This window comes from Aedes aegypti, chromosome 2 (genome assembly GCF_002204515.2).
Source record: "Aedes aegypti strain LVP_AGWG chromosome 2, AaegL5.0 Primary Assembly, whole genome shotgun sequence".
NCBI lineage: Eukaryota > Metazoa > Arthropoda > Insecta > Diptera > Culicidae > Aedes > Aedes aegypti.
The window spans coordinates 240,713,642-240,731,621 of NC_035108.1; the positions used below are offsets into that span (position 1 = coordinate 240,713,642).

At 39.9% G+C, this 17,980-nt stretch overlaps 1 protein-coding gene across 1 annotated transcript in view; it reads right to left on the minus strand.

Annotated features, from left to right (window-relative positions):
• Positions 1–17,980, minus strand: part of LOC5571138 — a 34,698-nt gene that overhangs the window by 6,009 nt on the left and 10,709 nt on the right. The window contains exons 3-4 of the mRNA XM_021844567.1: positions 3,585–3,773; positions 1,876–2,244 (exon numbers count right to left, since the gene is read on the minus strand). Of these exons, the coding sequence (XP_021700259.1) occupies positions 1,876–2,244; positions 3,585–3,773 (558 nt within the window). The remainder of the gene's footprint in view (positions 1–1,875; positions 2,245–3,584; positions 3,774–17,980) is intronic.

Genomic DNA, 17,980 nt, shown 5'->3' on the forward strand with positions numbered 1-17,980 from the left:
ATCGGACGACGCAAAACCGAACTGTCCTGCTTGGGCTTCACGAAGCACTACCCAGCAGGACGCTTGGAAACAGGAAAAAAAAAAAAAATTCCGGCGACGAAAACATGCGCGAAACCGTGAGCCAAATCTATCGGACGACGCAAAACCGAACTGTCCTGCTTGGGCTTCACGAAGCACTACCCAGCAAGACGCTTGAAAACAGGAAAAAAAAATCTCCGGCGACGAAAACATGCGCGAAACCGTGAGCCAAATTTATCGGACGACGCAAAACCGAACTGTCCTGCTTGGGCTTCACGAAGCACTACCCAGCAAGACGCTTGAAAACAGGAAAAAAAAAAAAAAATCTCCGGCGACGAAAACATGCGCGAAACCGTGAGCCAAATTTATCGGACGACGCAAAACTGAACTGTCCTGCTTGGGCTTCACGAAGCACTACCCAGCAAGACGCTTGAAAACAGGAAAAAAAAAAACTCCGGCGACGAAAACATGCGCGAAACCGTGAGCCAAATCTATCGGACGACGCAAAACCGAGCTGTCCTGCTTGGGCTTCACGAAGCACTACCCAGCAAGACGCTTGAAAACAGGAAAAAAAAAAATCTCCGGCGACGAAAACATGCGCGAAACCGTGAGCCAAATTTATCGGACGACGCAAAACTGAACTGTCCTGCTTGGGCTTCACGAAGCACTACCCAGCAAGACGCTTGAAAACAGGAAAAAAAAAAAAAAATCTCCGGCGACGAAAACATGCGCGAAACCGTGAGCCAAATTTATCGGACGACGCAAAACTGAACTGTCCTGCTTGGGCTTTACGAAGCACTACCCAGCAAGACGCTTGAAAACAGGAAAAAAAAAATCTCCGGCGACGAAAACATGCGCGAAACCGTGAGCCAAATTTATCGGACGACGCAAAACTGAACTGTCCTGCTTGGGCTTTACGAAGCACTACCCAGCAAGACGCTTGAAAACAGGAAAAAAAAAAATCTCCGGCGACGAAAACATGCGCGAAACCGTGAGCCAAATCTATCGGACGACGCAAAACCGAGCTGTCCTGCTTGGGCTTCACGAAGCACTACCCAGCAAGACGCTTGAAAACAGGAAAAAAAAAAATCTCCGGCGACGAAAACATGCGCGAAACCGTGAGCCAAATTTATCGGACGACGCAAAACTGAACTGTCCTGCTTGGGCTTCACGAAGCACTACCCAGCAAGACGCTTGAAAACAGGAAAAAAAAAAAAAAAAAATCTCCGGCGACGAAAACATGCGCGAAACCGTGAGCCAAATTTATCGGACGACGCAAAACTGAACTGTCCTGCTTGGGCTTTACGAAGCACTACCCAGCAAGACGCTTGAAAACAGGAAAAAAAAAAAATCTCCGGCGACGAAAACATGCGCGAAACCGTGAGCCAAATTTATCGGACGACGCAAAACCGAACTGTCCTGCTTGGGCTTCACGAAGCACTACCCAGCAAGACGCTTGAAAACAGGAAAAAAAAAATCTCCGGCGACGAAAACATGCGCGAAACCGTGAGCCAAATTTATCGGACGACGCAAAACTGAACTGTCCTGCTTGGGCTTTACGAAGCACTACCCAGCAAGACGCTTGAAAACAGGAAAAAAAAAATCTCCGGCGACGAAAACATGCGCGAAACCGTGAGCCAAATTTATCGGACGACGCAAAACTGAACTGTCCTGCTTGGGCTTTACGAAGCACTACCCAGCAAGACGCTTGAAAACAGGAAAAAAAAAATCTCCGGCGACGAAAACATGCGCGAAACCGTGAGCCAAATTTATCGGACGACGCAAAACTGAACTGTCCTGCTTGGGCTTCACGAAGCACTCTATGCAATTAACACCTACAATTACATAAAAACTTACCACCATCGATGAGTTGAATTGCGGTGTCTCGGATTGCACTGTTTTATCCCGGAGATACTTCTGCAGCAGGCTTGATCCATCTCGCCGCCACAGGCACAGCTGAGCATTGTTGACGATCCCATCCTTTAGGTCGCCCTTGAACATGAACAGATTCAGATAGCCGCACTTGTCCGGGAAGCTCTTGACCGGCGTCACTATCTTACGCTGGAGTGGCTGAGGTTTAGGCGTCGGGGAAGCTGCAGTTGTGGAGTTGCCAAACATCGACGTGGTCGGTTCGGACTTCAGGACTACCGTTTCCGTCGGTTGAGGAGCATCGGAAGCACTTTGATAAGCGTCGGCAGAAACGTTCGAATCGGTCGATTTCTTGGCCTAGAACACGAGAATAGATTGTAACATTTTCTCACAAAATTGCTATTGTCACTACTGGTAGAGAGACAATAGTGACTTAAAAGACCATTTTGGTTGAATGATGAATGAATGAATGAATAGAGAATTCACCGAATTTCGAATAGTGGTCAAGTCTCTAAGAAGAGATCTGCTACCAGCCCTATAATTGCGTTTAACCTTCGGGCTGTCGCGCTGTTGTACTTTGTACAACAGTTGTGATTTATATGCTATCATTTTGCAACAAAGATATCTATCGACACCAAACCAAAATGTATTCCTCAAGAATCTTCTTAAGAACAATACTCGACAGTTTTTATTTACAGTATGGCCCTTTATAATACGATAAAATCAACAAATGTACATGGAAGTCGCATAATAATGAACGCGCTATGTACGCTTCGAGGAAACCACAGTTTCCGTCATATCTTAAAATTCCAGATAATATAGAAGCTTGGGGTCTTTAGTAAAGTTGTTCTGGAGGTGAAGCGCTATCTGATGATACCTTATTTAATTCGGAATTTGACCGCTAGGTGGCACTAGTGAGCATGGAAGTTTTACTTTTGTTTTGCAAATATTTCAGGATCCTGACCATTTAGAAGGATGTCATCTTCGGCAAAGTTGTTTAGTAAGTTAAGGACTATCATTGTTCAAGCTAGTTGATTCAACATTTTTCCATTAGGCGGCGCTAGTGAGCATGAATCTTTTGTTTGCAGATATCTCAGGAGCCTGACTTTCAAGCCACCAGGCGGCGCTAGTGAGCATGATTTTTTTTGTTTTGCGGATACTGCAGGATCTCGACTTTTTAGACAGGCATCTTCGGCAAAGTTGTTTAGAAGCTCAGGGACTATCATTATTTTGCAAAATCTCGAACTTAAAGGATTAAAGAAAGAAAGAATTTGAGCTACTGAACAACTCTGACGAAGACACCATCTTTCTAAGTGATCAGGTTCCTGAGATATTTGCGAAACAAATGCTCACAAGCGCCGCCTAGTGGCAAAATTTTAAATCAACTAGCTTAAAAAATGATAGTCCTTGAGTTACCGAACAACTTTGCCGAAGACGTCATCTTTCTATGTGGTCAGGATCATGAGTTTTGAGAAACAAAAGTTTCATGCTCACTAGCGCCGCCTAGTGGCAAAATCCCGAAGTTCTTGGCTACAATAATAATAGCCCTTAAGCTACTGAACAATTTTTCCGAAGACATCATCTTTCTAAGTGGTCAGACTCCTGGGATATTCGCAAAACCAAGAGTGTTGTACAAAGTACTCGCGACTACTCGCGTTACAAAAAATCGCGCGACGACCGAAAGGTTAATATCTCACCGTTTTCCTGGGTTTCTTCGCGGGCGTGGGCTCCGGTTCCGGTTCCGATTCGTCACTGAGATCTTCCTCGCTGCTGGACTGCTTCTTGGCCTTTCGGCTTGGTTTACGGCCCCGTTTGGTACCACTTCCGTTCTTGCTTCCTCCGACAGACTTTCTTCCCCGGCCAGAGGTTTTAATTTTCTTAGGTTTCTAAAACAGAAAAATGCTATGTATGAATCATATTACAGTATGTTTTATTTTGCTGATTTCATAAGCTTTTTGAAAAGTGTCTAGAGTCTAGACTGTTAAATTTAGCCATATGGTTTGTTCAGAGAAGTTTTTTAGTATAATAAAGCGCATCTTTTGAGGCAAGAATTTTTGTGATTAATCCACCTAGCAGTGAGTTAAACCATATTTTTCATAACATTTGAGATGAACGTATATTTTTTTACAAAGTTGTGGAAATAGCAACTTAAAACAACTGTTACATGATATAGATTCGAAGTAATATAATATATGACCCCTTGGAACCATATTTTAGACCGTAGCCATTGAAAGTATCATGTATTATTAGGCGTTCCAATGGAAATATTTCCTTGCGTGAGTTGATGTGTCGCATGGTATGATTTCTAAGTAATACGAACTCTTGGTACCACAGTCCGGAACATGAATGATATCAACATAAATGTCTAACCTCAGGAACAGGTCTATGCTGCGACTGCCGTTACAGCGGACAAACTACAGCACTCATGGTGTTATCAATGGCATGCAGCGAATATTTAACAGAGTTGCCACTTTGTTTGACTTCATTTTGTTCCGCCATTAATTTGTTAAAAGTGTAAAAAAAACGTATACTATTAGGTTTTAAGTTTTATCATTGGGGCTTTATGTAGCCCGATAATAATAATAACGTATTCGTTGCCGGTGCTCTCAGCGTCATTCAGGTGTTCGTTGAAGTGCTGCTTCCACCTTTCGATCACCTCACGTTCGTCCATCAAAATGATCCCATCCTTATCCCTGCACATCTCGGCTCGCGGCACGAAGCCATTTCGGGATGCGCTGAGCTTCTGATCCGGAACCGGATCCAATGTAGCCATTGAAAGTAAAAAATGTTATTTGGTGTTCCATTGAAAATATATCACTGCTGTAACCTCCCAAAACTATTACATTTATCTTTTGTAAATAATCGCTGTAAATAGTTTTTTTCTTTGCCCATTATTATTATTATTCTTATTGTTTCTATCCTTACTATTATTGTTTTTCTTCTTGCTATGCTTATTATTACTATATTTATAATTATGGCTACTTATAAATTATGAATTTAAAATTGAAATATATAAAATAGAATTTACATTGAAATTAAGAAAAAAATATATATCGAATGAACTCCCACTTGAACATCCCTATCCCGATTCCCATAACGCCGACTACACAACGATGCTACCAGCCACAACTGTCATCGACGTTGGTAGCCGTTCGACACAAGCTGTGATGTTAAAGTCACCAAAATAGGCCAGGAGAAGTGGATGAACTTGTCATTCATTTTTCTGTCAAATCTCATACAAAATCTACTTTTTCTTTGACAGAAATTCACTCTAGGTGAACCACTTCCCCTGGCCTATAGCTTTGGTGAGCGAATTTGACGGATAGCGCCGACAATTTTTGTCGCATAGGATTCATCGAATGTAGCGCGGTTGTTGCACCATGGCCAGATTCATTTCCCGAGCGCGTGCACGGAAAGAAATAACAATTGTGATTTAAAAAAAACAGTAGCGGAAAATCAACTGATGATCATTGTCGTTCTACTATTATCAAACATTTTAATAAAAATAAAATGCTTTTAGAAGTGCGCAGCAATGCTAAATCGGTCTGATGTATTCTGCGCAGTTCATATGTATTTTCCACACGTTCTCCTATAATTGTTTTTAATCCACTTCGATACCGTCAATCCGCCCCCAAACTGGATGGCGTACACTCAGCTTAAGGTGATTATAAAACGAAGCCAAACAAGGGCACAAGACTGGAGAATCTGACAACAGTTTGCGTTGAAAACCAATCAATCTGATTGCTTGCTGGTGGTGACTAATGGGATAAATTTTCAACGGTGAGAGCTGTTTGGTTCTTAAGTCTTGTGCTTTTGAAAATTTGAGGTGTGGCTTTGTTCTATAATCACCTTAACGCTATTTATAATTAAGTATTGAGTTGTAAATATTAGTATATATTAGTTGTGTTGCTAGAGGACATCTTGAAAATTCACTGAGATTCTTTCAGAAACCCTTCTGAAATTATTATATGTAGTTATTTCTTTGATCGCTCTGATTTTTCCAATAACCTCCTTGGGACTTCCTATTGGACTATCCCAGAAACCCATCTTGGGTTATTATGGAAATCCTTTCAGGATTCTGCTGTAAAATTCTGGAATTCTGCCGTAAAATTCTGGAATTCTGCCGAAAATGATTTAATGATTGCTTTCCAGTGTAATGGAATCTATTTAGTTAGTTAGTTGTCTTTATTTGAGACGCTTTAACTGGTTAAGTCGTTCGCGTCTTGAGATTGATTTTGCTTGGTTACATACAATTCATTCTATCTTAATTACAATTCATTTTATCTTGATAAAAATTAGATTTTTTTAAACAAACCAGATTCTTTAAGAAATAGCAGTAAATTTTCTTCAACAACTGGGTCGTTGTCGAGAATTTGTCCAATTGATAACTCCAGGTGATACCTTTTTCGTAGGTCATCATATACAGGGCAGTTTACTAGTACGTGTTCCACAGTGTTCGTTCTAGCACCACATTCGCATCTGTCTTCTCTGCTTCCGCCACACACATGTGGATGAGAAAATCTGCAATGTCCCACGCAGGCGTTGCAGAATTCGCTCTCATTTGAGAATGAAGCACGATCAAAGCAAGCAAAGAAAAACATCCCATCTGTTGCGGTCCACGATCGTCATTGTATCGCAAGGTGTAACAAGTCTGATAAATGGAAGCAGCGAGCGAGAGCCCCAACGAGAGAGCGATGATAAAATCAATTTTTCTCGCTTGTTTACCGTTGGGGATAGGTGTTTTTCTTTACTGGCACGATAAACAATCCACAAACTTCCAATAACAACAGTGTCCCCCAGGCTTGGAGCATGTTTAGAGGGGTTTTATCATGCACTACTATCCCCCCAATCTGATCAAACTTGTAGCAGTATACGATAAACAGTCTCTCATAATGTGCAGCATGTTATGATAGTTACAGAGAGCGATACGTGAGAGATTCTCTCAATTTTCTCAGGATTCAATCCCTGGTCCCACGCGTAATCTTGAAAGATTAATTTGGTGTTTCCGATTCGATTGATCGTTCCATTTTTTTGTTGAACTTTTTATCTTCCTTAAGAACGCATTTCGTTCAACATTCCATCTTGCAGCAAAAGTGTCATCTATTGATGATTTAATGTAGTGCTTTATGTCATCTCCTGGTGTTTTGATTCGTAAGCGCCTTGCAGTACAACCCCGCCCAGCTAAAATATCCGCTTTAACATTTCCAGATATTCCACTGTGCCCTGGTACCCAGCAAAATACAATGTTTCCTGAGTTGAACTCCTCCAGTGATTGTACACAGGGATGTTTTGATCTAGGATTTTCCAACGCCGTTAACACGCTTGCTGAATCCGTAAAAATAACTGATTTTCCACTCAGTCTACACGCCATTTTGGCTGCAAGATTAAGGGCAACTGCTTCTGCGGAAAATACAGACATTTGATCTGGAAGACGGTAGTTTATTTCTTCAGTGGAGCTGTATATTCCAATGCCAACTTTGTTATCTCTGCGAGAACCGTCGGTGTATATTTGATGGTATCCTTGATACTTTTCGTGGATGGTACTCTGGAAGACTGCTTTCGCTTTGGCCGGCGCTTCGCCAGCTCGAATCGCTTTTTTGATGGTCCAGTCAATCGGTGGAGCAGGTACATCCCATCTTCTGTCTCCGACTCGACAAAGTTGGGACACAGGCGGAAATGTAGCATTAGTTAGTCGGTGATTAGATTTTGAGCACTTGTTAGCAATTCTTTGAATTTGTTTAGGCCAGCCTTCTCCGCTAGACGAACTGCTCTAGTAGCGATAGCTGTTGCTATCGTGAGGTCAAAGGGAAGATGTCCGGCTTCAACACAGCTAGATAGTGTAGGGGAACATGGAAGGAGTCCAGATGTCATTCGAATCGAAGAATTATATACTGGGCCGAGAATTTGAATCAAGTTTTCGAAACCAGAATAAGTAATCTCGATGCCATATAACAATTTGCTGCAGATAAGTGCATTTGCAACACGTTGTAGTACATGACGGTTACTACAGGTGTGTCTGCTGCTAATCGTTTTTACCAGCTGAACTCGACTCTTCACTTCTTGTTTTATTCTTTGGAAGTGCTGGCAGAAATTTAGATTGCGATCTAGTGACACTCCAATAACTTTGGGTGCTTTACGAAATGGAATTGCATTATCATTCACCTTCACTGGCCTCAGCATTGGATTGTGACGAAAAGCACAACAATGAGTTATTTCACATTTCTCTGTAGACATCTGGAAGCCTACTCTAGATGCCCATTCAAATACCATTTTGATGGCACTTTGAATTTTCCTTCTTACTCTAGTAGCATTCGGTCCAGCGACAACGATGACAATATCATCGGCGTATACAAATACATGAACACCAGATGGTAAATGCTGGAACACGGAGTTCATTACGATCAAAAACAGGGAGACGGCAAGCACTGACCCTTGGGGGACGCCATTTTCCTCAGTGAAGGTTGAAGAGAGTGATCCTCCGATGGCCACTCGAAAGGTTCGATTAGCCAGGAATCCATTGATGAAATTAAGGACATTTCCAGCATATCCCCATCTTCCCAATTGCTCAAGCACTCCTTTTCTCCATACGCGATTATATGCTTTAGAGATGTCCAGGCACGCGATGTCAGCATGCAGATTGTTGGCTTTTGTGTGGGCGAGAACCTCCCCCATTGATGCAAAATAAGCACCTGCACCCTTTCCTCTACGGAAAGCAAACTGACGTTGATCAAGCAGCTTTGATTTTTCTAGGGATTCCATAAGTCTTCTATTTACCATCCTTTCCATAAGTTTTGCCATACAACTCGTCAAACTAATAGGTCGGAAATCTCGAAGCTGGCAACTTTTTGGCCCGGCTTTTGGAATAGGCACAACTATGCTGGAATGCCAATCATCTGGAAATTCGCCAGTTTGCCAGATTTTGTTATAACCATCTAATAATTGGCATTTAATGATATTCGGTAATTTTTTTATCATTGGATAACCTATTCCATCGGGTCCACATGATTTGCTTTTACACGTGTCGAGAGCAAAAACGAGTTCATCCAAGGAAAAACGGTAATTGCATGCTTCAAGAAGATCATGGTTATCTACGCCAGGACAGAACGGGAAGGGCCTATTTCGCTCACGTTCCATCAAAAATCTTTCGGAATATGCGTTGGTAGCAGACATTTCGGCAAAATATTGGGCCAGTTTTTCGCTAATTTCTCTTGGATTATCTGAAAAAGTGTCACCAATCATTAAAGAGAATCCTTTTATTCTCCTCTTTCCGCTCAAAGAGTTAATCCGACGCCAGAGTTCAACTGGAGAGCTGGATGCATTTATTCCGTCTAGGAAGCTTTCCCAGGCCTTCCTTTTAGATTCCGCCATTATTTTTCGACAGGTGCGACGAGCTTCACGGAATCTTCCTATGTACAGCTCTTTATCGGGATGTTGAGAGTTGATTCTTTTCATTTTTCGAAGTGCTTTCCTCCGCAATTTGACGGCTTCCTCTACTTGTGGGTTCCACCAGTAGGTTGCTTTGAGTCCCACTTTAGACGATGACATAGGTATACTTGATTTCCCTGCTTTTCTCATAAGTTCTGCGATTTGTTGTATCGAATACTGTGGGTCTTGGTCGAAGAGTGCTAGTAGATTACTTTCGTAGCTCTCCCAGTCGGCCGAATCAAACAGCCATTTTTTGCGGCGAGTGGTTTCAGGAAGTGCGTCGTTTCCCAGGATAAATATTGGATAGTGATCACTGCCGGACGTGTCGTCAGCCCTACGCCAACTAATATTCCTAGCTACTCCGCTAGAACATATCGACAAATCTATAGCAGATTCAGCTACACCACGTGAAAATGTGTTGCTGCCGTCATTGAGTATAATAAGGTCCTTGTCTTCTGCCATTTGTGCGATGATATTTCCTCTCTTGTCATTTTGTGGTGATCCCCAGGCCATGTTGTGGGCATTGAAGTCGCCTAGTAAGAGAAATGGAGGTTCTAGCTCGTTCAATAGATCCTGAAGTTTGTTTTCAAAGTTTTCACAATTTCTCGGAGGAACGTAGATTGACACAATTGTAAGTTTGCTGTTCTGGTACAATTGAATCGCGAGTGCTAGCAAATCACTTTTCAAAGGGACTACACGATGAGGTGTTGTAGAATTCACAGCCAGTGCGATGGAATGATGTGAAATCGGTCTACTCTTAAGATACCATTTGTAGGTTCCTCCTAACCAAGAATCAATGCAGCGTGTCTGCTTAACATGGGTTTCTTGAAGCGCAAGAACGATCGGTTGCAGTTTGTTTGTTAGGACAATCAGATCATTAAGATTCTTAGGGAGGCTGCTTATATTCCACTGCAGAGCGATTATCTTCTTGGAGTCATTTTGGTTTGTTGATGTCGAGGATGAACAGGAACTCACAGAGGCTGATCTGTGCTCACTCGATGACTGGTTTTGCTGAGCGTTTTCGAAGATGTTCTGAGATGTTAGGCAACCCATGTCAACTGCCGCCCGAGGCTCATCAGAAAAATCTGGAACATCTCGGGTCAGGGTTGACATGGGGGGCCTTGCTCTACTAGAGCCATACGATTTACGGGCGACGTGCTTATCTGGTGCTCTACTGGTGGATGGCTGTTGATTTATACAGTAGATTGCGTCGTACTCTTCAGCGGATAAGGTGTTCGATCGGGTAGTTTGAATTGAACAGTACGTTCCCATGACATTATATGCTTGATGATGATATGGTCGATTGTTTGCAGTGTGGTTATTGATTTCATGCGATGATTGCTGGGGACAGACGGTCACTGTGGTAGGTTGAAGGTCGACGGGTTGGGGTATTGCGTCCCGGACTATCTTCCTAACCGACAGTGCTTCTCTTCCTGGAAGTGAGGGGGGTACGTTACATTCCCCTCCCTCAAACCGCTTGGATGATGAAGAACTGCTATTGATGATTGATCTATTGTAAGTTGGGCTATTTGATGATGGGGATGTATTGGCCATGATCGAATTAGTGTTTCTGGCGATCAAAACTGTCGGCTACAGCGTTCTGATTGACAGCAACAGTATCATCGAGACATTCAATCATCCATAAAGCGTCGTCGTCATTTCTTAAGGGCTCTACCTCTAATACCACTTGTTTGGCTGGTGTGGCCTTAGGAGAGGACAGCGGGGAGACATTAATTCTTTTTTGAGTTGCTCGTGAGTTGTCAGTGGGTTTTCGGGCTCCTTTCGGTGGTGTAGTCATTCCGTTGTTGACCGATATATACCGGCTGAGGGCCAAACCGGTGCCAGGCGTTATTTCGTTCGGCGAATTGTTAGTTTCATCTTGATGGTTGATGTTTTCCACAGTTTCGCATGGAGACAAAGGAGTATCGTGTTGTGAAAGAGATGTTTGATTCATAACCAGTTTAGTTTTGATGAAATCTTTCATTTTTTCCATTTGCTGAGTTAATGCCTGAATTTGAGCATCTTTCGCAGCAATAACTTTTTTCAGTTCATTGACGAGATCTGACTCCATCATTCGACCCTGCGCAGTTATTTTGGCGTAACTGCCCGAACCTTCATTTACTCTTCTTCTGGCTTCCGGATAGGAGAGGTTGTGGTCGATCTTAGTCTTGATGATTTCAACCTCTTTTTGATAGACCGGACATTTTCTGGCACTCGGTTGATGACCTCCTTGGCAGTTAATGCAATATGCATCCTTCTTACAATCATCCTTGGGATCTGTGTCTGAGCAAGTCTTACACCGTGCTGGACCAGGACATCGCGATTTTGTGTGACCATACTTAAAACAATGGTAGCAAAGCATGGGTCCGGGATAATAAGGACGGGTCCGGACGTACAGAGGGCCGACCTTAATAGCCTCAGGAAACGTAGTGCTACACAGTGTGAGAATTAATGTGGGCGTTTTAATCTTCTCTTGGTTCACATTTCGGTAGATTCTCCGAACTTCCGTTACTTTCTGTGCTGTTAATTCCGTCAAAATGTCATCCTCAGTCATTTTCAGCAATTCTGGGCATGATATGACGCATTTGCATGTATTAAGCGTAGGGTGGTAAACAACCGAAACTATCGTACCGTCAGTTAAAGTTTTCATCGCTAGCAGACTTTTCACCTGTGTAGGGTTTCTTACTCTGAGGATATACTTTTCGCCATCGTTCACCGATTTGGTATTTTCAATTTGCCCAGCAGCTCGTTCAATTGACAGACCCACAATAAAGGGATTAGGCAGATCGTTGTTTCCTGCTTTTTGCAGTAATAGGACAGTTAGTGCTCCAAATCGGTCTTGTGGGTCCAGAAACTCAGGAACAGTTCTTCCAGGAGGCCTTGTGCCCCCATAACTGCCACCTGTGGCCATGGGCCACGATTTCAGTTAGTCGATCAGCAGAAGAGCAATGTAGTTTCCTACCATGCAGTATAGACTGATTATAATTTTACCACTCCACCAAGCTGTCTCTTAAACCCCTAAAACACCAGCCAGTGTGGTAGCCGTCACCGACTATCTACCCCTAGGTATGAGGTTTAATGGGAAATAAACGACGATTGTTCACTGTGTGATGCTATCTGTTGCTCGGGCACTCACTGATATAGGTACACAATAACAGCACGTGCTACGACGACGACAACAATAGAATACTATCACAGTACCGATGCTTTCTTGATTCTGAACTGAATCATAAAATTGTTCGACAATACGCAAATTGAGTATTTCTCACTACACCTCCATCAAATATCAGTGTCCCGATACGCGATTTTCGTATTTAGATACTATCTATGTTTTTAGAATAATTCTTAGCTCAGATTTTACGATAAAATTCGATGAGCATACAAACTATCGATATCACAGATGACAGTATCCCGACAAAACTGTGGAATCTATTTGAAAAATCTGGGTTCGGGGATTCTCACAAAATTTCTCGGGATTTCTTCTGGAAATCCAATCGAAATTATTATATAAATTTTGATATTTTCCTCGTAATTCTTCAGTATTTCTTCCGTGAAACTCTTTGAAAGTTCTTCAAAATCCCTTTGAGATTCTTTCAGAAAAATGTCTTAGATTATACCTATTATTCTAGAATACTCTCGGAAAGACGCCTGAGACTATAATCAAAAAAATCTATTATTTCACTTCACTTTCTTCCGTGCAAATTCTTGGGATTCTTTCGGAAATTCCTCTGGAATTCTTTTGTAAATCCCAATGGAATTCTCCCAGAAATCCCTGTGGAATACTTCCGAAAATCCTGCTAAGAATCTTCCAGATGACGGGGATTTTTTTAAATCTTTATTTATGGAAATCATCCGAAAATTCCTCTGTAATTGTTTGTAAATCCTCCTTATATTCTTACAGAAATCCTTCTTATATTCTTACAGATTTATTGCTATTGATTTTATTGTTTCTGCCTGAGATAATTTTGTATATCCAGAATTATTCCGAAAATTCCTTCGTGGTTCTTTAGAATTTTTTTCTAAGATTTTTTGAGAAAAAAAAAACTGTGATTCTTCTGGAAATTCATAAGGAAGTGTTTTTGACTTTTTTCGTGATTTATCATTGATTTTCCTTGAAAATTTTCTTAAATCCTTGGCAGAATTTTCTGAAAATCCCTCTTGACTTCAAATGGAAATCCTCCAAGAAAACTACCGGACAGTCACTGGGACTTTAAAAAAATACCTATATGAGATTCTTTGATTACTGATTTCTTTTTCTGAGCATCTTTTGAAAGTGACTTTTAAATGGTTCTGGAAATTCCATTTGAAATTATTCCGTAAATCTTTCTGGAGCTCTTCTGGACATCGTAATTATTCTGGAAAATATTCATGAAATCGTCTGGATGTCTGTGACTTTTCATTGAATCTTCAGGGGTTCTTGCGAAATAACTTCTGGGATTCTTTTGGATATCACTGTTAAAAAACCTTCAAAATCCATTCGAAATTCTCCTGAGATTGTTTCAGGAATTTACGAGAATCCTTAAAATAATTCCTTTAGAAATCTCCCTGATAATATTTTAGTGATTTCTCTGTGGTTCTTCTGTAAATCGACCTGGGATTCTTCCGGAAATCCTCCTTTAATTCCAAAGCAATTTTCAGAAGGATATTTTAAAGAATCCTGTATATTTTTCCCTAAGAATCTCAATGTATTTAAACAAAATACCAGGACAATTTACGGTTCAATCCCACAAAAACTTCCGGTAGAATTCTTGAATGCTTATCATTCAAGCAGAATTCCAGTCGTATTTCCGGATGAATTTCGGCAGGTTTTACGGAAGAATCCCAGCAGAATTTCTTGAAAAATTCCAGTGAAATTTCTGGAAGAATCTTTGAAAGATGTTTTGAAGTCCTCCAGCAGGATAACAGAAAGAAATCTGGGGGTATTGTATAAGAATTTCCGAGAGATAGTCGAAATAATACCAGTTTTCTTGAAAAATTCAGGAAACTCCCAGAGTCTTGAGGTAATTCGGGAACAATTTCTGCAAGAATCCTTAACAGAAGGATTTGAAGGATCCTCAGAAAGATTTTCGAAAGTATCCCAGAAGGCTTCCCGAAAAAATGCTAGAAAGATATCTGGAAGATTTCCTACAGGATTTTTGGAAGAGTCCCAGACAAATTTCAAGAATATGGACGTAAAAATCTCAGTGGCATTTCTAGAATAATTTCAGAAAGATTTTCGGAAGCATCCTCCGAAGTATTCTAAAGGGATTCCGAAAGCATCTCAGGTGATTTCCGGAAGAATACCAGAGGTATTCTCATAATAATCCCAGAAGTATTTCCGGAAAAAGGCCAGAGTTATTTTCGGAGGAATTCTCGACAAATTTGTAGTAGAGTCGTAGTACATTTTTTGGCAAAATCCTCTAAAAATATCCAGAAGAATTGCATCAGGATTTTTGTTAGAATCTTCCATTGAATTTCCGAAAGAATCTTCGAGAATTTCGATTCGAATTTGATTTCCAGGATTTCAAAAGTAATCCTTAAGGAGATGAACGCAAACTCACATACAGATTTATGCAAATATTCCAATAAGATGTCCAGAAGAATCACAAAGGATATCCGAAAGAATCTCAGATATAGTACCGGAATGCTAACGATGTTTTTTAGATGAGTTCAAAAGCGATATCTGTAAGTATTCTGTGATTTCCAGAAGAACTTAGAGAAAAATCAGAAATAATCTTTAGATTTCCAGAACAATCCCAGAGAGGTTTTGAAGGATTCATAAGTGATTTAAGGAAGAATCCCAGGAGGGAAATTCCATAGAATTCTGGAGTAATTTCTGGACCAATGTCTTTTTATATGCTGTATCAATATTTACAAGTAATTATAATAAACAAGTATTTATGGAACAATAACAATTTTAATTTATCGCCATAATTGAACGACAATTTTAATTAGAATGTGCATCCACCACATCATCCCTCTCAGAAGGATTATGATTCTCAATATTTTTTTTTGCGGTGATTCAGAATTGTAATCACATACTAGTTTAATTGTATGTGGTGTCATTCAATATTTAAAATAAGATTCGTTAAGCCGAACATGTTGATCCTTCGACATGAACCAACGAGCATTGCTTGAAATAATGAGATTTTTTCGATTACTTTGATTACTGATTTCTTTTTCTGAGGATCTTCTAAAAGTTACTTTCAAATGATTCCGAAAATCCCGTTTGAAATTATTCCATGAATCTTTCTGCAGTTCATCTGGACATCGGAATTATTCTGTAAAATATTCATGAAATCTTCTGGATGTCTGTGAATATCCTTTACATCTTTCAGGGATTCTGGCGAAATAACTTCTGGGATTCTTTTGAATATCACTGTAATTTGGATTTAGAATTCTCATGGGATTATTTCAGATATTAACGATAATCCTTCATACAGAAGTGATGTTTCTGTGAATCGCCTTGGAATTCTTCTGGAAATCCTTCTATAATCCCAAAACAATTCTCAGAAAATTTTTCAGAAGGATATTTTTAAGAATCTCAATGGAATTTCTGAGAAATACCAGAACGATTTACGGTTGAATCTCACGAAAACTTCCGGTGGAATTCTTGAATGATATCCGGAAGAATGACAGTCGTATTTTTGGATGAATCTTAGCAGGTTTTACAGCACAATCCCAGCAAAATTTATTGAAAAATTTAGAATAGAAAGATACCCGAAAAAAAAAACTCCAACAGGATTTTTGTAAGAGTCCCAGGAGTATTTCAAAGATATTGGCGTAAAAATCTCAGTGGAATTTCTTGAAGAATTTCAGAAAGATTTCCGAAAGCATCTCAAGTCATTTTTGGAAGAATACCAGAGGCATTCTCATAAGAATACCAGAAGTATTTCCGGATAAAAATCTAGAGTTATTTTCGGAGGAATTCTCGAAGAATTTCTAGTAGAGTCGTACATTTTTTGATAAAATCCTCTTTAAATATCCAAATGGATTGCATCAGGATTTATGGTAAAATCTTCCATAGTATTTCGAAAACAATTTTCAAGAATTTCAAATAATTTAATTTCCTGGATTTCAAAAGTAATCCTTAAGGAGATACACGCAAAATCACATACAGAGTTCTGCAAAAAAATCCAAAAAGATGTCCAGAATAATCGCAATGGGATATCCGAAAGAATCTCAGAAGTAATACCGGAATGGTAACGTTTTTTTTGGATGAATCCCAAAGCGATATCTGGAAGAAAATTCAGAAATAATCTCAAGATTTTCAGCAGAACAATCCCAGAGAGGATTTGAAGGATTCATGACTGATTTAAGGAAGAATCCCGGGAGACGCTCCTAAAGAATTCTAGAGTACTTTATGGAACATTTTTTTTTTCATATGATTTATATATAAAAATACTTTGATTCAAATATATTTCTTGTGTAGCATTAAGTTTAACTACAGACATAGCTCGTAACATCAATAATAAATTAAATTTATAAATCTTTTAAACACATCCAAATTAAATAACAGTTCAAAGAGTAAAATACCATTCTCATGAGTTTTTGAGAATCATATGGTCGGTGTTTAGACAGACCAGACTAGATGAATTTTGGAGCTCTAAGGATACGTAAAGAACTCCATCAATTTTAAATCTTCCATGTTATTTTGATACAAATGTATCATCAAATAGATAAGTTCCATTATTACAGTAAATATCTATAATATTTTGATGTTTCACATGTTTGGGGTACATTTTTCTTACTCGATTGAAAAAAACACTTGGTTCAGTCTGTCTGAACACCGACCATATCTATGTTTGCTATTTGATATTTAAATACTTGAATTGTGCTGTATCAATATTTACAGGTAATTATAATAAATAAGTATGTATAGAACAATAACAATTTTAATTTATCCCCATTATTGAACGACAATATTAATTAGAATGAGCCTCCCCCACATCATCCCTCTCAGGAGAATTTTGATTCCCAATATTTTTTTTTTTTGCGGTGGTTCAGAATTGAAAATATCAAAAGTCTATTGTAATCACATCCTTTTTGTTCAATTGCATGTGGTGTTATTCGATATTTAAAATAAGATTCGTTAAGCCGAACATGTTGATCCTTCCACAAGAACCAACAACAAGCATTGCTTATGTTAAGAGATTTTATCGTAATGCACAACCAGCCTAAACGTTCTTCCCCTTTTGTATATGTACTAATTATAATTTCAAATTATTTTAATTAAATTAGTTGTGTTGTCTACTATTGTACACGGCAATATGTTTCAAAATAAGTGGAGCTGCTTTTAAAACAAACTTTAACATCGATCAACCAAACCATAGAATATCCAATAGCGAAAAAATAATAATAATAACCGATCATTGCAAATCGAGCCGAACTGGCGCTCTGTCCGTGCACACGCGCTCTGTCCGTGCGCACGCGCTCTGTCCGTGCGCACGCGCTTTCTGCAGAGCTGTCAAACAGACTTTTGTGCCTTCCTTCTTTCGCTCTCCTTCAACTCAACAACTCAGCACGATCCACCCCGCGGTGGATTGGTGAGCTGTCTGGTTGTTGCAGATGAACACTTATCGTGTAGCGTGACATCATCATTGACAGTAAGCGTGCAACTCACCAGACAAACGATAGGTGTAATTAACAACTGGACTACAGTGATCAATAAAACTGTTTGTCACCATTG